Here is a 20,403-nt window from a genome sequence, read left to right as displayed (position 1 = left end):
CATGAGATAGATGCTAAATCTTTCCCCATAGCTGGCTTTGAGAGCAAAAATAAGCCCAGCTGGGGAGGAACGTTTTGTGATGAATAACCACATGATTAAACACCCGTCTCCCACCCACCAATTCTCTTCTGGAAATGCCCCGCTACTCCTGCATTGCTGTTAACCAACAAACACATTTGTGGGAAATGCATGTTTGCCAAAGTAACATGTAGTTTTCTCCACGGAGACTGCTCTTTGCTATCAGAGTGTTTTTCCTTTAGCTAATTAGATCAGCAGTTTATGAATCATGAAGTCACAATCCACTCTACTGGCAAGTTTTAAGATCAGATATGTTGTCTCTTCATTCCTGTTCAGCTTGTTAAAATTTCATCAGCAGAAAATGTTTGTAGATGCAAGGGAATGTACAAAATTGCTGACATGGTGATTAAACAGTCTTCCCTTGTGGGAGGTTTAGCACAGATGTGTGAGTATTTCATGCTATTAAATCTTGAGGGTCTTCCCAAACTATTGTGGAGGTTTTTGTGTGTGCAGTAAATGCAATGTTTACTTGCTCGAGGTGCGTGTTGAGTTGTGGATCAGGCATCTTTTTTGGATAATGCTTCCGTTGAAGAATTTCCCCAGTACTCAAACCTCAGTATTCTTTTGCTTGGAATTTCCTTCCCCCCTCCCCGCTCCCCATTTCAGCATACTATTGTGAGTGCTGTGTATAAGCTGGTTGTGAATATCACAGGCACATATGTTTTAGTGATTAGTAACACAATTCCCCTTCTTCCTACGAGTGCCTCACTGTTTTGTTATCCATTTAGGGATTTTTATTTTTTTTAATTAATTCTTTAGGGGCTGAATGCTTGCCTGCTGAAACAACCAAGCATAGAAGTGATCATGTAATTGCCTTCATCTTGTTTTTTAATGTAGACTCTAAAGCAACAAGGCTACCCTTCCTTACCATTTTATGAAATTTGTGTTTTTTATTTAGTTCTTGAAAGGTTACGTGTTATCCCCATGCACTTGATAGCACTGCAGCACAGTCTTCCTCTCCCTCCTTTTGATATGTGGATATAGTCTGGTTCATTTCTTTATCCCATTGGCCTCCCACACCCATCACATGTCAACAAAGCAACAGGCTCCTTGTCCCGGACCAGAACTAACAGCATCCCAAGAGTAGAACAAAGGGGGATTTTAAGTTGTTTTATTGCCTGGGGAGGGCTTAAGAAGAGAATGGCATTGATTTCAATAGTTGTTGTGAAAGAAACCCTTTAGCGTGTGTCATCTTTCCTAGAGGTAGAACACGTCAGCCAAGTGTTCCTTCTCCTTTCTTTCAGATGCTCAAGAAAGAAGAAGCAATCCCGTGGCCAGGAACTTTAGCAATTGTTCATTCATATATTGCATACAAAGCAGGTAAGAAAATGGTGCAGGGCTTGGCTTGGTTTTCTTTTCTTTGGAAAATGTTACTTTGAGGAAGGGAGTAGGATGTTTGTTTTCAGAAGGAAATTAAGAGCTGACTGCATGATAACCCCAGTAATGAAATGGATATGACAGCTTCATCTGACTCTCTTTATGTCTGCACCTGCAGCTTCAGGTATGGTCCAGTACTGGCTTTCCATTGTGCAAAACAGCTGAGAGATCCCATCTGCAGGGCATAATTGATACAATTGATGTACTCTCTTTCACAGCAAAAGAAGAGGAAAAACAGAAATTACTGAAATGGAGTTCAGATTTAAAACAGGAAAGGGAGCAGCTAGAACAGAAAGTCAAACAGCTCAGCAATTCTATAACAGTAAGTATTGCTGTGCTAAATGATGGTTTGTTTATCCTCTGTGTTCCACTAGAAGCTACAGCCGTGAATCTTAGAAAATGACTGTTTACTGTGACCAATCACAGTATCAGTTCTGAGCCATGCTTCACCACAGCTTTGTCGTGGTGGTGTTTTTTAAAAGTCTCAGCGGCTTCTTATGTTTGTTAGAGCTTCTTTTTCTCTGCTAAGTCATAGTTGTAATCTATATGCTGTAGTCGTGGCTGTGAAATAGCATTTGCTTTCTTTGAGCTCTTTGGTTTGCTATGTGGGCTATATTTGGTATGGGAGCCATGTTGTATCCACCAGGTGCTTTGACAAAGAATCTGTTTTTGCAGTCCCTTGTGGATCTTGGGATCCCTTTGCTTTCTCGTTTGGGCCTTTTTTTAATGAGCGCACTCATTAATGCAATGTCGTTCCAATCTGCTTCAGAAATGTATGGAAATGAAGAACACCATCCTGGCAAAACAGAAGGAAATGCACAGTTCATTGGAGAAGGTAAAACAGTTAATTCGCCTCATCCAGGGCATCAACCTTTCAAAACCCATAAACTCTGAGGGCAGTTCCGTCGCCATCTCCAATGGCATGGACTCCACCAATAACGCAAAGGCTGCCGCCGCCTCCACCCCAGCCTCTTCCCCCTCCCAGAGCTGCATGGTGAACTGTACCAAGGGCGACGAGACTAAATAACATAGCACAGGAAGAAGGAGCCGGGGGAGATGGCGGCGAGGCAGAAGAGCAAAACAATAAAACTCTAGAAAAGAAAAGCTGGATTTCTTCTGGACAGCGCAGAACTCTTTGGTTCCAGAAAGAGCGCGAAGAGGCTTGTGCCAGGCAGCACCAGAGTTGCCAATCGATCCTCCTTATTCTGTGTGTACGTGCAAAGTTTGGACCATGTTACATGAATAGTGCCAGCTGGAGGTTCTTTGCCAGCACCATGCCAAGTTAAATAATATATTTACTCTCTCTCTCTCTCTTTCTCTCTTTTACACCAGTGTGTGCCTGCAGCAGCCTCCACAGCCACTCTAGGTTTGTTTTGTTTTTGTTTTTATTTGGGGGTGGGGAGCAGGGAGGAGGAGCAGGTTTCAAATCTTATCTGCAGACCAGTTTGTTTAGCTAAGGAAACTTCAAGTCCAAAGAGCCTGTGGGCTTTTCCTGTTTCTGAATTCTCCGTACTACTAAACCAAAAATCCAGAAATATGAATTAACAAGTCCTAGGGTCCAGAGGGGGCGGGGTGGTGGGAGTGGGGACCAAGCCTATCCAGTAAGCAGTATTCACTATTGTTTTGACAGGAGAGACAAAAAGGAATGGGGAAGGGTTTTTCACTAAGTATCTAGTGCACACTCAGGCTGGGGATTACTAGATTGGCAGCTTTGGGTTTATCCACTTTTTTTTCCAAATAGACAAGTGAAATAAATTGCTGGTTTGGGCATCACATTGGCCCAGGAAGCTTTTGCTGAGGAAAAGGAGAAGGGAGGGGGACTAATATAATCAGACGGGGGTTTCAGAAAAGCGGGTCACGACTGAAATGAAAATTCCAACTTTTTTTTTTTTTTGGTACACTTGTCAAGCAAAAGTGATATTCCAAACAGTACAGCACATGTCCCAAACATATGGCCCAAATAGTAAAAAAAAAACAAAAAAAATTTAAATGCCTGTTTCCTTTGTTTCCTTTCTCTTTTGGTTACAAATGTAAGGAATAGAAAAGCTGTTTTTTTCAGGCTGACAGTCCGATTAAAGAGGTAGATGGGACCTTGCATGGTATAGATTAGAAGTAATAGTGTCAGTGAGATACAGTGAGTCTTTGTGAGTCCGTGTGTCATCGTTTTGGGCACTGTTTTTTATGCAAGGGCAAAATCTTTGTATCTGGGGGAAAAACAACTTTTTTAAATTAAAAAAGAAAAAAGATATTGAGGTCTTCCTAGTGTTACTTAAAAATAAGATCAAGGTAAGAAACATTGTAAAAATTACAAAAGTGCTATTTGTTTCCTAAACAAGTGATTTCTATTAAAAAGGTGTCAGAACTGGAGAAAATGCTGTGTACTTAGAATTTTTTAACACAGGTTTTGCTTATGATGTTGCCATTCTGCTGTGTTTCTGTTTGAAAAATGCCTTGGGGGTAAGTGTCGAGAGATTGTCATGCCATTCAAATAGCCTGTGGGATTGAACTGCATCCAGTCTGCAAAACCTTCCTCCAACTGGTGGAATTTCTCCTCTGTTAAGCTCTCCTAATTAACTCTTGTGCTTAAAAGCACAAGAGAGCATTGGCAGCATTTAAAAATCTTTGTCGTTATAGCACCTAGATTATAGGGAGAACGTGGAGACAAAGGATTTTAGCGTTGAGATCTGGCTCTGCTTAGCACAGCTTGTCTGTCTTCTGAAGCAAATTGTCGCAGTAATTTCATGCTATTAAAATGCTGGTGCTGGACATGAGATGAGCGAGTCTGAAATAGCCACCTTTGCATAGACAAGTGCAAACGGCCAATATTTCATACCCTTTCACTTCCATGGCAGCATTCATGTTGGCGTAAGTCATGGCAGTCAGCCCGGGTCCATGTTAGAAAGTCTCTCCTCTGTCAGACAGCCAGTGATGGTGCTGCCATGCTTTTACTATTCTGTGTTGAAGAACTATGCATCCTAATGCACTTTATTTACATAATCACCTGAATTTTGTTCCTGCCACTCATGGTTTGTGGCGGTTTCTTTACTTCTAGCCTCCAGTCTTGTCCCTCAAGGACTCCTCAGTGACACTCAGTTATGCTCACGGTCCAGCAGCTGATTTTTTATCACTATACATATCAGTGAAGAGTAAGGACAATTTGTGTCAAATAGCCTTAGCTTTACGTTTGAAAAAGATCAGGCCTTACCATTTGACTTTTGATACTCCGTAGTGAAGTTGGCAGCTTTCGAAGTACCTGGTGTTATTAGCAAGTAAAGCCAGAAGGCAGCCAATCAGGAAAATTGCTCAGAGGAAATAACACTTTTTATAGCAATACACAGAGCAAAATATCGTTGGGGGCATGTTTGAGAGGCCTTTTCATCTTGTGACCTACCAAGACAAATGTAGCCCACCAGATCCCTGATAATCCTCCTGATTTTGTCTGCCTTTGAGTGCAGCAAACAAGCAACCGTGTGTGTTGGGTGGTTTGCATTTGGCTTGATGGGTCATGCAATTTGCAAACCTACATTTAGATATTCTGAGTGTAACGGGTGAAAAATAGACAAGTCCTTGTATTTCAGGCCAGAAGCTGGATTTCCAGCAGCAAGGAACAGGAGGAAGCCAATTACCCTCTTCTGGTTGATAAATTGGTGTTGGCTGTTGACAGAGGCAGGCGAATGGGATTTCTGATTTCAGCTGTTCCCATGTTCATGTGGCCCTTCCTTCCCCTCACCAAACACACTTGCCATCCTTGTATTCTTTTCCCTTAAAGCCATAGGTTCGTTCAGAATGGCCACACATGCATGAATTGGGGCAATGGCCATCATGCCCTCTTAGCCTATGATGTAAGGTGCGGGGAGTGCAGAACTATTCGCTTTATCTTAAACATGGAACAGGTGCCAAAAATAGTGATCTTGTATTGAATTCTCTGCCTCCTTTGTGTTCTGCAAACCCTGCAGTGTCGTCAGGTCATGAAAAGTTGTACCACACAGTGCAGAGAGGGAAGACGAGAGCTCAGTGCAAGGCAGTTGTAAGGGGAAGGGGGAGAGAGTCATGTGTTGATCTGCCCTGAGGAAGGGGCATTTGTCTGCTACCTTCCACTTTTAAGCAATTTAAAAACTGTGCCTCAACAAAGTAGTATTAATAACATGCTACCTTTATGCCCCCACAATGGGGCTCACAGTTAACCCCTGTACTTTCTGAAGGGAAAACAATTTATTATACTAAGGTCTCCCATGTGTTGAAACCTTGCTTTGGATTTAGCCATGGGGTGTTTTTTTTGGAGGGGGGGGATTACTTTACATTTGGCCTCTCTTGACTAGTGACATCTGTAGTACAACTTTGCTTAGCCTGCAGCACTGGAGTGATCAGCTAGTTTAAAGTGAAGAGCAGCAAGGGACTCTTGTGAAACTTTAATTGTGTCATTCTTCTGATTTGGTGTGTACTTCTCTCCTTGCCCCTTCACCCCTGCCTCGCTGGCGTCTCCTGTCCTGGAAATGCCACCTAAGTTTAAGAGGGATTTGGCTTCTGGAAATATAGCAGAAGGAGAAAATAAAGTTTGGGCATGTTTTGTCTGGCTGTGCAGAAAGATCCTTGCTTGGGTAGCAGATGTGTCAGATTTCCTTTTGCCTTGAGAAAACGTAGGGGAACCACAGTATCTTTGTTCATCAGGGTAACAAGTTTGTCACCCTGATTTTCTTAGAATTCAGAAACATAATTAGTACGATGAGAGGACAGTGTTCTGCACCTGAAGGCTGGATCCTGGCTAGTTGCTTGCATGCAGATGACATTGCATATTTACATCCTACTCCTAAACATTCTGCAGGAGTTGCCTGCTGCTGCCTTGGCTCATTTGTGGCACGCTGTGTGAATGTCAGGGTGTATGCTCATGGGCTGGTGCAGCAAAGTCCAGAGAGTACCCATCCATATTTGAGGATGCAGCTGGGAGTTTTTATTTGCAATTGAAAATGGAAATAATGGATTGTGTGGTCAGACTCCATTAGTTGTTGTAAGGTGGAACCTATTTGAACTTGTGACTTTCCTGGTGCTAAAGAAGTCTTGTACCAGATTTAATCTTTTTTTTTTTACTGAAGAGACACTGTCACAAGAATAACTACAGCTTCCTAGTTGTTGGGAAATTGCAGCAAGCATAGCCCATGCATTTGTGATTGGAAAATACAAATTAGAAGATGATAGGCAGTACTTGTGCAAAAACATTTCTCTCATTCGGCCCAACAATTCTGTGTACTTTCAACCCCCCCAGCCCCAGCACTGTAACATTGCTATTTTAGTTTGGTGCCCTTGGTCAATCCAGCAATGCAGTGTACATCTAACAGTGTCCCCATTCAAACAGGTTTGCAAATGCAGCTATTTCCTGTGTCCCACACACTTCTAAGTATAAGGGGGAAGTCCCACAGTTGTATCTGGGTCCAGGGTAAGCAGAAATGCCTCCCCCTCCCCCCAATAAAGTTTAGGAGGCTTTTTTTTTTTACTTGTTTTCTAATATGTATGCAGGTTACAACAATGCTCAATTATGTACTAAATCCCGGTTTAACCCTCTGCAAATGACATTGCAGGTAACAAAAACAGAAAGGCCTAAACTCAGTGACAATTACAGCATCTAATTTCCTTCCCATCAGCTGAGGATGATAAGAAGCCTCTTTGTTATGGGGTCTATAATTTTGCCCAGGTGCTGAGTGTTTCTTTACGTGACCAAGAATGGACAACAGCAAACATTCCCAGGTGAAGCTGTCATTATCTGCATCAGTGTTGGCAGCTTTTAGAAATGGCTCTGCACAGCACCTCCATTTTTATTGTGGTTGGAATAAATAGTTATTGACCCTGGCATTTATCATCCCCCTTCCCCTAGCACATGCTCCGCTTGAGTTTAGCCAGGGCTCCCTTTGCAGCTCAGTTACGTGAGCCTAGAGGGTGAGTGTTGAGTCCACCCTCCACTCCCCCAGCAATAAGTGCTGTACCTGCATCCCAATCTGCTGGGGAGTCTGCTCACTCCACAGTGCCACACCTGTACATCCCCACAGTGAAGGAAGGCGCCTTGTTGAGAGAACGTGCTGTAGCAAGGATTGGGCTAAGCTGGTCCCTCACTCTTCACTCTTCCTATGGGATTGAACAGCAGGGGTCTACACACCCTTGCTGGTTGCATTGGAGTCTTTCAGTAGTACACCAATTGAAAAGTCCTATTAGTGCCAATTTACATTAAGAACAACAGGCCTGTGAGAAGTGAACCAAGACTAAGAATGGGCATTATCAATAAAGTTTTATCTTGAAATTGTATGTCAGTTTGGTCATATCTGAACTAGCAAATACTGAATAGTCCTTAGCTTTTCTACTCTGTCAAGTCCAAGTGGTTTGTTGGATGTTACACTCACCTGTGGCTTATGTTGTAGTTTCATTCCATTCTTCGGTAGTAGAGGAAACGGCAGTGGGCTGCTTACTAGCCAACTATCCCATCTGTGTCTCAAGACCATTGTTGAAGCCAGAATATTTCTAGTAACTGGAATAAGGACTCTTTGAAATAAGTGGTCTGTGAAAGAGGCCATGACCCTAAAAGGAAATTCACAGCCTTTGTTTTTAAGGCAGTGGGTTTCTAAACCCTCCTCCCCCATGTACACTGATGTATTGATTCATACATAGCCAGCATCCTCCCATCTCTTCTTCTCCTGATGTTTGTGCCAGATAAACTCAACCTCACTCGTACTGCCTCTGCATCCATCCTGAGTTCCCATACCTTTAAGTGAACTGGGCACAATATTGCTTTCACAGATCAACACCCTGTGAATGTTATATGGATGCATGACTTCTGTTGGTTAGGTGGGTTTCTTTTTTGTTAAGTTTTTCTTTTTCTTTTTTTAAGAAATTGAATAGCCTGGTGCTCATAGTGATTTGCAGTCTCTTTGCTGCCTTCTTTTCTGTAGCCTTCCAGTCCCTTGTGGGTTTGGTACAATTGTGTCTAGATTTTAGTCTATTAAGGTGGGAAGAAAAAGAAGGGGTCCAGAATAAACGATCAATTTGTATTTATTTAACATTTTACTAAATAAAACTATGAAATCTATTGTCTCTAGTTGTTTATCATGCAGCTGTGTTCATGTGTGCTGACCCCCCTTTGCTTTGTCCACACTGAAGCTGCAAACGAAGAGAAATGCAGCTTCTCCCATCAAAGCTGAAGGTTTAACTGCAAACAGGTATGTTGTGCCACACCCTAAAGGTGCAGACACTGCAGGCAGATCAATATTGGCACTTCCAGGATTTGGAAAGGCGGCTGCTTGCCAATCATGGCAGGGGTACTGCCAGGGAGCTAAGAATACATAATTGAATGAAACTAAGGCTAGCCCGAGGCCTAATTCTGTCTTGTATTTCTAGTGCATGCCCCATATAAATAGAGAACACTCAGAGCTGCGTTTCAGCTCCCCTCTCCCATCCTTTCAATTCTCCTCACTTGGCCTTTTCCCCTGGGGCCCCATTGCAACAGTTTTCTTCACCATCGCATACTTATAGTATAGGCAAGAGTCTTTTGTCCATTTAGTGCTCTGCTATCCTATATTGAGCTCCTTTCTCCCATTTTCAAAATCCTCCAATGCAATGTGGTCTTTTCCCAGCTGTACTGACCTTATGCTTCCCTCCAGTCCTCCTCATTCTACACTTTGAGGCTGTTCTTCTGAGCAGTTAAAGGTTTGCAATATCTATGATATCACAGCTGATTAGCCACAAAAGCAGGTAGGGGACCTTTACAGCATGCCTGCAAAGCTGAACCCCTCCTATACTTATTATTTCTTGGCCTACAGAAAAATAAAATATAAAGTTTTATAATGGTAAAGAGTCTGGGCTTCAGTTTCCCTTCTTTAAAGCGCCCTGGACCTGCAAGGAGAGTTGGCAATGACCTGAACTTGGCAAAGTCTACTGCAGTCACTGACAGCTTGATCCTATAAGGGCTGTAGAGTAAGTCAACTGGGCTTCAACTTCTGGTAATAGCTTCCTGTATGGATTGTGCCAAGTGGGTGGGTGGTAACTAAGTTTTACTCAGAAAGTAGACCTGTTGAAAATGATGACTAATTAACTTGTCTAAGGCTCCCTAGCTTCAGTGGATCTACTTCGAGTAAAAGAAAGTTGGATACCATGCAGAATACTTTCCTGTCCCTGGCAGATTTGTGGGTTGTAGCCAAGAGTTCTCTGAAGGAATTGTTTCTCTAGTTTGTTCTCTCCCCTGTTCCTCATTTTCATGACTAGTAGAAATGAGGAAAGCATTAATACTATGTGGACATAATAACCAAACAACTCTCACAGCAGCTTGAAAAGGATTTTCCTCAAAACTTTAATGTTTTTTAAAAAGGAATACTTGTGCCCATGCTGTACAGTGCTCAGTGTGGGACAGTTTCAGCGTTTACATCAGCCTGTCTAGAGGGATGGAAAACTAATCCCAGCACTTTGGAAGCTCTTGAATTCCAGGAAGTCAAAGGAAAAATCAAAGCGCCCAGCAGCAGAAGACCCTAGACAGACTCCAGAACCAAAGAGAGAAACTACCAGAAAATCTATGACACCCAAATCATTTACAGCTTGTGAGAAATCACCTTAAATTATATAAACAGCAAGGAAAGAGTTTTCCCGTTACATCTCCATCCTTGTGCTCCAGTGTTTGATAATTGTGGACCATGGCTGGGCTGAAGCTGCTCCCAGCACAGACATTCAGCTGCAGCATTCATTAACAGACCCTACGTCAGTTGCAGATACAGCAAGATGCTCATGTGTTCCTTTTTTCAAGAAGTGGAATTAGTCCCTTCGAGCATCAGGTTCACCAAGCAGCTATCAGGACGGCAGCCTGCATGCAATGACTTGCCTACTTCCATGGTTGCACAGACTTAATCTGTAATCATCTGTGACACTTAAATGCATCTAGACTGAAGACAATCTGATTCCATTATGGACTCCTGCACAAGGCCCAATTGTGCAGTCCTTGGTCCTGATCATACAAACACAGTTTGAGCTAATATTTACTCAGGAAAGCAGCTGATCAAGGCCATATTCCAGCAGATATAGGAAGGGCAAGACTTGCGTTCCTCCATGGGAGGGGGAAAGTAGGTTTGGCAATGATGTGCAACATCAAGCTAAACAAGATTTACTGAGTAGTAGCCATGATAAGAGGGACGCGGGTGGCGCTGTGGGTTAAACCACAGAGCCTAGGGCTTGCCGATCGAAAGGTTGGCGGTTCGAATCCCCGCGGCGGGGTGCGCTCCCGTTGCTCGGTCCCAGCGCCTGCCAACCTAGCAGTTCGAAAGCACCTCTGGGTGCAAGTAGATAAATAGGGACCGCTTACTGGCGGGAAGGTAAACGTCGTTTCCGTGTGCTGCGCTGGCTCGACAGATGCAGCTTTGTCACGCTGGCCACGTGACCCAGAAGTGTCTCCGGACAGCGCTGGCCCCCGGCCTCTTAAGTGAGATGGGCGCACAACCCTAGAGTCTGTCAAGACTGGCCCGTACGGGCAGGGGTACCTTTACCTTTACCTTTTTAGCCATGATAAGAGGTTCTATTTAACTCTGGTGAGATGAACTACACCCGCATTTTAGTTGTGGGGGTGGGGGGCAAATAGGCAAGCAGCGTTTGGGCTTTTTCCAAAATGCCCTGCTTACACATTTTCAAGGATCCTCGCCTGAACCCTGTTGGAAAGAAGTTCGTTTGGACTAAAGGGACTTGGTTTCAGCCATGTATTCACAGCAAAGCATGTGCGCTATATAGCCCCTGGAACAAGGACCTGGCTTTCCTTACACTAGGCTTTTTTCTAGGTAGTAACGTTATCCATGAAGTAAGCGCAAGGCAGGTTGGAGACAAGGTTCCTTACCAACACCCCTGACAGCCCCATTTCTTGGTGGTGGTCAATAGCACCGAAGGCAGAATGTGGGTGAAGCAACAGTTGTGACTCTTCTTCCTTGTGTAGCTGTGTGTGTGTAGGGAAACCCTGTGCTAAAATATTTTCTATTCCAGTGCAGGGCTTCTCTACAAACACATCATAAAAAGGAAAGGAAAGGCCGCACCCATAGAGATAAGCAGGGTCACATGCAGCCCCTAGACCTCAGGTTCCCCACTTTAAACTCTTTCAGAATAGGTCCCACACCATCCTTTTCCCATCAGTAAAGCCCTGATCCATGACCAACAGGAAGGCTATGCAGATTTGTAAAAGGCAGGGTACAGGCAACTCCTGTTTTCCATGGGTTCAAAGAACGTGCAACTGTGCACACATACACTGGTTTTGGACCTGCAAGATGGTGTGACAGGGCGGGGTGGGCTTATGCATGCTCCACCGACATGCACAGTACCTTGAAACACAACCCATGCACAAACTGGGTTGCCTGTATATGCATACATCTCATTGCGAGAAGCAAAGCTACAGGGAACCAGGCAGAGGGCCTTTTCGGTAGTCGTGCCCGCCCTGTTGAACGCCCTCCCATCAGATGTCAAAGCAATAAATAACTACCTGACATTTAGAAGACATCTTAAGGCAGCCCTGTTCAGGGAAGTTTTTAATCTGAGATATTTTACTGTATTTTTTGTTTCTATGGAAGCCGCCCAGAGTGGCTGGGGAAACCCAGCCAGATGGGCAGGGTACAAATAATAAATTATTATTATTATTATTATTACAGTCCCTCTTGCCACATGTATAAGAATAGCTCACATAAGATTTTCTAGATGCTCACTTTATATGATTTAGTCATAATTGACTAATTGGTTTTGGCTTGGAGGGGACAAATGAAAGAGCTGGAATTAGGATGGGGCTACTACACTGATAGAGGGACACAACACATTAGTAGAAGTCTCAATTTCCACAACCACTCTACGTTTCTACCACAGGAAACAGGTGACTGTAGCTGTATTAAGGCATCAGGCTCATGGGGTGGGAAAGGCCCACCTTCAAAACAGCAACAGAGGAAGTTGCCTTAGAGTCAGGCCACTGGTCTGTCCTCATTACCGTCTACACCAACAGGAAGTGGCTGCTCAGGAGCACACCTTCCCTCCTCTTCATTCCCATGCTTCCCCCCTCAATTTGGAAACAGGTGTACACAAATGTATGTAACTTGCCTGATTTAGATTGGGAGCATTGTTTTGATTGGCTCCATAGCCATGAACGATATGCCACCTGCCCCAACCCAACCGGCTGCAATTGTACCCACAACTTAGACAAAGTGTGTAGCACCCGGCTACTATTGGGAGGGTGGCTCTGCCGTAGGTCTGAACTGCTCCAGGACACGAGCGTGGTCCGCTGTCCCTCCTCTGCAGGGCATGTGTTGCCTTGCACGGACTGTCCTTTGGTGTGCGTCTTGCCGTTCACAGGCTTCTCTCGGCGGTGAGGTATTTGAGTGCAGCGGCGCCGTACTTGCGCGACAGGTCCTGGTGGAACTCCTCCCGCAGGGTCTCCAGGCAGTCGCGGTAAGTGGAGCTCAGGCGGAACTTGGAGATGTCAAAACTGGGTGCGTGAGGCATATGGATCATGAAGGCATTGGGCAAGACCAGCAGCTCATTCTCCTACAAAAAGGCATGAAGTTGCTGGAAAGGCCGGCTCCCTCGGAAGCCACACACCCCAGCCCTGGATTTCAGGGAACGTATAAAGAGGCATCCTTGCGGGAGACATTAAGCATCACACTCACCTGGGCGTCAAGCTCCATGATGTGAGACACCTTGTTCCAGCCAAAACCGACAAATCTCTGGTCATACAGGGGGCAGTCGCGCCTCACTACAACGTAAGGCTCAAAGTGCAGCTGCCACTCCACGCGATAGGGCACCGTGGCTGTCCGCCACTTGGCATAGTCCGTAGGGGCATGGCCCTGAGGCCACACATGGTACCTGCACACAGATACACAAGGGAGCTGAGAAAAGTCTGCACCTCGGACTCCTTGTCGCCTAGTATGACACTCCGACCACTGCACCACACTGCCTGGGGTACCCAGCCTCTTAGAGCCATTCTGAACCTCTTTAGTCAGCAGGGCAGGATTGGGCTTGGATGAGGGAGATCGGGCTTCATGTCTTAGCTTTGCCACAGACCCACAGCATGGCCAGGGCAAAGTCACCTTGGTCTCAACTCCCCATCTGTAAAATGGCAATGATGCAAATATGCCCCGTGAGTGCACAGCTGTGCCCTAACAGGTGGCTGGGAACTGGATGAGCCCAGGACTAAGAAAAAGGGCATGAGGAAAAGCAGAAGAATCAGGATCCAACAAAGAGTTGGGGGGGATGGAAATGAGGAAAGGGATTATTTATTTAAATTATTTATACCATGCTCAGCACGGGGCTCCAAAGCAGGGAGAGGGGACAACATGGAATGAAAATAAAGGGGGGGGCAAATTGTGCCCCTACATCCCAACAGAAGAATGAATGCACATATGCCAGTTACAAATGGCCAGTCAAATCTCAGGCTGCAAGCCACCACTAAGAAGGGTTAAGTGCTGGGGCTGGTCAGGCCTGTTATCTGGTTTCAGAGGGCAGTCCAGCAATTGGTTGAGCCAACATTTCAGCTGCTAGCGAGGTTTTTTTTTGTCCCAACACTTACCTGAAGGTATAGAGGGAGCCCATGTCCAGCATGGAGAGCAGCTCCGCTTTGGATTTGGGGAAGGTGAGGCGGTAATGCAGAGTCTCAAATGCAGGCACAATGAGGGCTGCCTTCCTTTGGGGCAGCTCAAGCTGCAAAATGGAGGTCCTGAGGCACAAAGGGGAGGGGGAAATGCTGTTGGTCTGTTGCTAAATGGAGGAGTCCAAGCATCCTGTATCCCTTCCCCATGAAAAATGTTCAGTTCTGGCATGGGACCGACACATACTGGTGGAGCCATCCTCTCCCAGTATGGAAGTGTCTACCGCTTGACACAGGCTGGGAAAGGGCAAAGCACGCACCTGAGATAATCATAGAGGCCATACATAGGCAGGAAGTCAATGTCCGTCAGGAAAACGTAAGATGTCTGTGCATTCTTCAATGCTACGTTGCGCAAGAAGTTGACCGGGTAAAACTGCCCCTCCTTGTACACAATGTGATAGGCAACGTTCCTGCGGTTACTCAGCACTTCCGAGGCCTGGGCATAGCGCAGGAATTGCTGGGCCTCTGCATCTGACATATACAACGCCAGACTAATGGGGCCTGTCCAGTGTTTGCATATGGCCTCCAGCATCTGTAACCTGCAAATCAATGGGACAAGTCAAGAGTGCAAGACACCCTCCGTTGGCAACAACAAAAAGCCACAAGGCTGAGCCACCCAGGCCTGAAGGAACATGAGAATCTGCATCCAGTCCTGCAGTGAGTTTTTCCTTCCTGGTTTCTTGTGTGTACAAGCTTCTGTTGATAATTGTATCAGAGGGGGCTGTCTACACTACGTCCTGGAAGCTGCCACCATTTGCACACGATTCCTTGGCTTCTTAAAATATAACCTTACAAACCTTGGCACAACTGATCTGGACAGTATTGGTTTTGTGTTGCCCCTCTTCCTAACTATTGCCCAGCCCTTCCACCACCATCAGAACCATTCTTTTAATGGCTGGCTTGCACCATTGCACCCATTTTCTGACTCATGCAGCTAGTTATTGTTCCTTTCATAGGTTTTGTCTTCTATCCATTCTTCATAATCCTCAAGATTCTTCCTTCCACCACATTGAAAACTGCCATATTTCTTCTATTCTAGTATTCAAGGGATACTAGTCATCTTTTGTTAAATATTTCCCAGCAACTCCGGGTGATAGAAACCCATTCTAAAAAATAAACAAAAGCAGAATTCTCTGGAAAGGATTGTCATCCTCGCAGCTGGGCAGTGAGAATATTGCCATAGAGATTTCCAGTTTGATTAACTCAGCTTGGGCACAGAGGCCTCCTGGACCAGTAAATTCATATAAAAGAGCCACAAGCTGGCTGGACGTTTAGCTCCCAAGCAGAAGAATTTATGCTGGAAGGCACAACATCTCCCCCTCTTCCTTTCCCATCTGGTACCTGTCCATGGAGAGCTGAGCTACAAGAGTGACATCAATTGCATCAGCCAAGATCGGGAAATCGTACTGCAGGAAGAAGAGATGCACCCGGTGCTGAATAAGGCTCTGTCTCCGAAAATCATAGCAAGGATCGTCTTCATCCAGCTCCTCTAGGGCCTGCTGGAGCTAAATTTTATGCAGGGGTGAGAGGACAAGGAGAGAGAGATAAGGTTAAGTTGGCAAGTTGACCTAGAGTGAAGCACAGCTACAAAGCAGCTTTAAAAGGCAGGGTTTCTAGAGCCTGAGATACTGCTGTGAGAGTGAGGAGGGTCCGGAGCAGGGGTCAGCAAACTTTTTCAACAGGGGACTGATCCATTGTCCCTCAGGCCCTGTAGGGGGCCAGACTATGGGGGGGGGAATGAACGAATTCCTATGCCCCACAAATAACCCACATATGCATTTTAAATAAAAGCACACGTTCTACTCATGTAAAAACACCAGGCAGGCCCCACAAATAACTCAGAGATGCATTTTAAATAAAAGGACACATTCTACTCATGTAAAAACACACTGATTCCTGGACCATCCGTAGGCCAGATTGAGAAGGTGATTGGACCGCATCCGGCCCCCAGGCCTTAGTTTGCCTACCCATGGTCTTGAGTTTTGTACTAAGCAGAACATAACATCATCAGTCCATTAATCCTATGAAATAATGCGAGTGCGTTGTTCTGAATGTGGTGAAAACGTGCCAGATTTCTTTAGGTTTGCCATTACATTTTATTAGGAATAAAAACTAGAAGAATGAAACCCAAGCAAAATGGGTGCAATTAGAACAAGGACTAAAAATCATCATCACCGGGTAACTGAGCTGGAATGAAGACGCCTCGCTTAGAAAAGGAGCCCGAGACAATCAGGGTTTTAAAGAGGCCAGGTTGCATAGTAAGGCATGCACATAGTTTTTTGAGCTACACACCCCCTCCATTTAAGAGAGCAGCTAAGTAAATGGGAAGTCTGGAGGGATTTTCCATTTCAGGCATGAGGAGAAGGGAGGAGGATAGAAAATTAGGCTCCTACCTGGCCACTGGGCAAGCTGGGGAGGCTGGCACAGCCAAAAAGCTCCCTGCGCAGCAGGTTGCCATCATACTCAAGGAAGGTCAAGTAGAGGTTCCGGAAGAACTCCACGTGCTTATTCTTCACCCGCAGCTTCTTGGGAGAGTTCCAGTGGATCACCTGAGAACAGATAGCTAAAACATAAGGCTGGTTACAGGTGCCAATCCACATTTCAGTCAAGCCCCTGCAGAACTAACATTGTCCTAGACTGGCAATGCCTGGAAGGCTCAGCCAAGGGTCACTGTTGCAAAAGGAATTCAGGGAAGACTCAGCCAGGGAGGAAATGCCCACCTTAAGATCAGACACCTCTGTGTAGCACTGCTCTGCGCGGGTGTGATCAGAGAGCTGCACGTTCCAGAAGCAAGGGAGTTGGTATACCAGCGTTGGGCTCTGTTTGATCACTGCATTAAAAATGTCCTAAAAGAGAGATTGCAGTTTGCACACTGGGCACTCTGGAAGAGGAGAAAGGCCCAGAGTAAAATCAAGTGTGAAGCCAAACGAGGAAGAAATAAATAGGTCTTTATCCCGCTACAACCCACAATGTCTGCAGGAGACAAAAGGTGTGTCTGGGGGCCCAGGCTGGAGGACAGCGAGGCATGCAGGGCTCAGAGCACTTGCCTGGTCAGCCAGCGAGGTGGACAGCATGCTCATGAGCTCCCGCTCGGCTGTCAGGCGCCACATCTGCTCCCAGCCGATTCGGCGTAGGCGCTCCAGCAGCAAGAGGATCACTCCTAGGAGAAGAGGAAACCATGAGCACCACCAGGGCATCCCTCAGCTCAACTCTTAACAATGCACTTCCACAATGTGCATCTTTTTAGAAGTGGAAGAGGGCTCTGTTTTCCTGGATCCCCAGGAAACCTCCTTGCATTGTCCCTTTGGTGAAAGAGAGTTTGCAAACATCTTAATCAATAAAAATGCTATTTTAAAATCCTTGCAACAGGAGGAGTGGCTGCTCTTCAGTGTTGACAACCAAGCTGACCAGCATGGAGAACGAGTCTTTTCCTATTATTGCAGCAGCAGCAGCAGCAGCAGCAGCAGCAGCAGCAGCAGCAGCCATGAACTCTTTCCTGCCTCCCCACTAGGGGTGCCTGCCTTGCATGGAGAAACAGTTCTCTGGACAACCATCAGGTGGTGCCAAGATATCCTACAGACCTGCCAAGCAGCTATCCATGATAGAAAGCTTGTTTCTGGAGTCAGGTGTGTGTGTCTATTGCCACACCATTCGACCCAGCTCCATCGCTGGTTACTCACACTCTGAAATACCACCAGCAGAATAGTTTACAACTTCACTGAACTACAACTCCAAGGTGTGTGTGTGGCAATGACAGTCAACACTGGCGTAAAACCAACATAAGCATGCCCTACAAAAACTGTTAACGGTAGACTTGGAGGCCACCTGGTCCAGGCACCTGCTCAATGCAGAAAATTCAGAGAGAGAGAACACCTAAGAGACAGCTCCCATTAACTGGTCTCATTACTGAACTCTTTTTATTCTTAGGTTTTCCTAATGTTCAGCTTCTGTTATCCAATCCCAGTGGAGCTAGTTCTGCCCCTGGAGGCAGCAGGGAACAAGTCTATGCAGTCTTCCACGGGACAGCCTTTTGGGCATTTGAAGCATATTACCCTGCTCCTCTCCGCCTTTTCTTCAGGCTCTGCAAACCAGTCCCTTTAATCCATGGGCACTGGGGGGGCCAACGGAGGGCTTTTGCAGTCCTCCGCTGGCCCCCCAATCATGAGCTAGTGAGAGGGTTGAAAGGTACAAAGAACCAAAAGAGGATTGTGGGGAAAGCACTGCTCTTTCCCACTTCCTCTTTCGGCTCTCTTTGCTTTTGAAGTGTTGGATTAACTTTATAGGATCCAGCTTTTATCCAGATTCCATGGGAAGCCAGAGTGTGTGTGCACTATGCCTCTCAGGAGGCAGGGGTGCTGATCTGGGGAGGAGAGTAAGAAATGATCAGAGGGGGTGGCACTCACAGCATTCGCTCAAAAATCTGAATCTGCCATGAGTATGGAAAGGAAGCTACCTCTTCTTTCCTCATAGGACTAGCTTTCCTTGTGCTCGCTGGGATTTGCTCAAGACCACCTAGTCAACTTCACAGTTGAACCAGGATATCTGAACCTGGATATTGTCACATACAAACCCAGCACTCAAGCCACGGGAACAGAGGACTGCACAGACATCATGCTGTCACGTTCCCACATCCTTCTGGAGCTCACCTGTGTTGAAGCCACGTCCCAGTGCTGGCCATGGTTTATGGTTCTTCCAGAGATTCCCTAGGTACCAGTCGCTTTGGTTTTCCACCAGCCCAATCACCTGTTTGTCTGGATTAAGAGATAAGAAAATGAGGCCAAAGGCAGCTAACAGACTTTGCTTGTCAACAAGATGGAACTCACTCACTAAGGATAATCCCTGCTGTATAATTTTCAAAGGAGCAGAGTAAATGGAAAGACCACCGAGTAAGAAAAGAAACCCTTTCAGTATCTAGGGCCACCAGAGCTGTCCTGTACTATGAGCCACTGCCTCTGGAGAGGTGCTCAAAGATGGTCAAAGGCTGGGGCAGGGAACTTGTGGCCCTCCAAATGTTGCTGGACTATAACTCTCATTATCCTTGAGCATCTAGTCATGCTGGCTGGGGCTGATGATGAGAGAGCTGGAGTCCTCAAAGCATCTTGGAGGGTCACAGATTCTGTGTCCCTAGTCTAAAGGATCCCTATTCCCCCAGTGGTCATCACTTACCCGAGAACTTCCCAAAGATGGCCCACAGTTCAGCGATGTCAGTGGCAAAGGTGATGTCCGTGTCCAGGACAATGACCTTGGAGAGATCAGAGGGGAGAGCCTTTGTGAGCGTCAGTTTCATCAGCCCATAGATTCCAGAGTAGTGCTTGTTGGGGATCCAAGAGATGTCCGGCTGCAAAAAAAAAAAAAAAAAAAGGGGGGGGGGGAGAAACATTTCAGAAAAGGAGAACAGGCAGGCCAGCATCAGCATCACATGTCTGGTCTATAGCCAAGAAGCCTAAAATTGCTCTTGTTTCTAAGGCTTGAGCAACGAGACAATACTGAAAATGAGACCATGACTCTAAACTAGTCTGTATTTCTTTGGTGAGATTTAGAAGCGCTTCACACAAATAAAGTGGTGTGGGAATGCTTTCAACTGCAAAGATGGTGCTTCCACATGGCACTCCTGTTTTGGAGGGCAGTGGAGACAAATTGCACAAAGCTTGCACACAAATGGAAACCTCCATGGAAATGCAATTCCAAGCAGCCTCCATGTCCCTTGCCATAGCTGTGAAACAGGCCTGCAAGTTTGCAAGAAGGGATTTGGGGACCAGCGAACTTCATCAACCTGGTCATTATTAACATTTTCTAATGGGCTATTCTACTGATACTTTTGTGTTTTTATATTGTAAACCGCCCTGTGGATCTTTGGATGAAGGGTGGAATAGAAATTTAAATAATAATAAGGTGTGGCAAGACTTCAAAGGCATTTATGGACTCCCAATTCTGCTCTAGATTTCATGGCCCCCTGCAATTTTCCTTTCCCCCCACCCCACCTTCAGTGAAAGCACATGGTCTGTTCAACCACAATCCACTTTCCTGTTTTCTCAAGGGTCAGAAATGTAGGGGGGGAAGTGGAGTGTGAATCACTGCACTAAGCTTGGTCGGGTGAACCTTACCTGTCTAGATAGTTTTGGATGCCAAACATATACCTGGGCAGTGCCAATTGTTTTAGACATGGCAGGAAAATGCATGTTCTCCCACCCCAGATCTAATTTCACCTTTCTTCATCCAATTCAGCCAGAAACAATGGAGAGTGACTTTCTGATTCACAGCAGAATAAATAAGGCAACTCCATTGTCTAAAATCTAAGAGCTTTAATCTCAAAACAATTGAAT

At 45.6% G+C, this 20,403-nt stretch overlaps 2 protein-coding genes across 19 annotated transcripts in view; one reads left to right on the top strand and one right to left on the bottom strand.

The window, feature by feature from the left end:
* Positions 1 to 8,524, top strand: part of PHF21A (PHD finger protein 21A) — a 127,843-nt gene extending 119,319 nt beyond the window's left edge. For all 5 annotated transcript variants that reach the window (XM_083455731.1, XM_083455733.1, XM_083455729.1 and 2 more), the window contains exons 16-18: positions 1,323 to 1,398; positions 1,674 to 1,777; positions 2,225 to 8,524. In XM_083455731.1, the coding sequence (XP_083311857.1) occupies positions 1,323 to 1,398; positions 1,674 to 1,777; positions 2,225 to 2,482 (438 nt within the window). In that variant the 3' untranslated portion in view covers positions 2,483 to 8,524. The remainder of the gene's footprint in view (positions 1 to 1,322; positions 1,399 to 1,673; positions 1,778 to 2,224) is intronic.
* A 1,233-nt stretch (positions 8,525 to 9,757) lies between these two features.
* The window catches only part of LARGE2 (LARGE xylosyl- and glucuronyltransferase 2), a 46,688-nt gene continuing 36,042 nt past the window's right edge, over positions 9,758 to 20,403 (bottom strand). For all 14 annotated transcript variants that reach the window (XM_083455566.1, XM_083455564.1, XM_083455569.1 and 11 more), the window contains 12 exons: positions 19,247 to 19,418; positions 18,727 to 18,831; positions 17,128 to 17,240; positions 16,801 to 16,926; positions 16,474 to 16,629; positions 15,422 to 15,585; positions 14,341 to 14,619; positions 14,003 to 14,149; positions 13,104 to 13,299; positions 12,100 to 12,981; positions 10,968 to 11,826; positions 9,758 to 10,585 (listed from right to left, as the gene is read on the bottom strand). In XM_083455566.1, coding sequence (XP_083311692.1) covers positions 12,784 to 12,981; positions 13,104 to 13,299; positions 14,003 to 14,149; positions 14,341 to 14,619; positions 15,422 to 15,585; positions 16,474 to 16,629; positions 16,801 to 16,926; positions 17,128 to 17,240; positions 18,727 to 18,831; positions 19,247 to 19,418 — 1,656 coding nt within the window. In that variant the 3' untranslated portion in view covers positions 9,758 to 10,585; positions 10,968 to 11,826; positions 12,100 to 12,783. The remainder of the gene's footprint in view (positions 10,586 to 10,967; positions 11,827 to 12,099; positions 12,982 to 13,103; positions 13,300 to 14,002; positions 14,150 to 14,340; positions 14,620 to 15,421; positions 15,586 to 16,473; positions 16,630 to 16,800; positions 16,927 to 17,127; positions 17,241 to 18,726; positions 18,832 to 19,246; positions 19,419 to 20,403) is intronic.

Source organism: Podarcis tiliguerta (genome assembly GCF_965153285.1).
Source record: "Podarcis tiliguerta genome assembly, chromosome: 1".
Taxonomy (NCBI): domain Eukaryota; kingdom Metazoa; phylum Chordata; class Lepidosauria; order Squamata; family Lacertidae; genus Podarcis; species Podarcis tiliguerta.
This window is presented reverse-complemented; position numbering and strand designations above follow the sequence as displayed.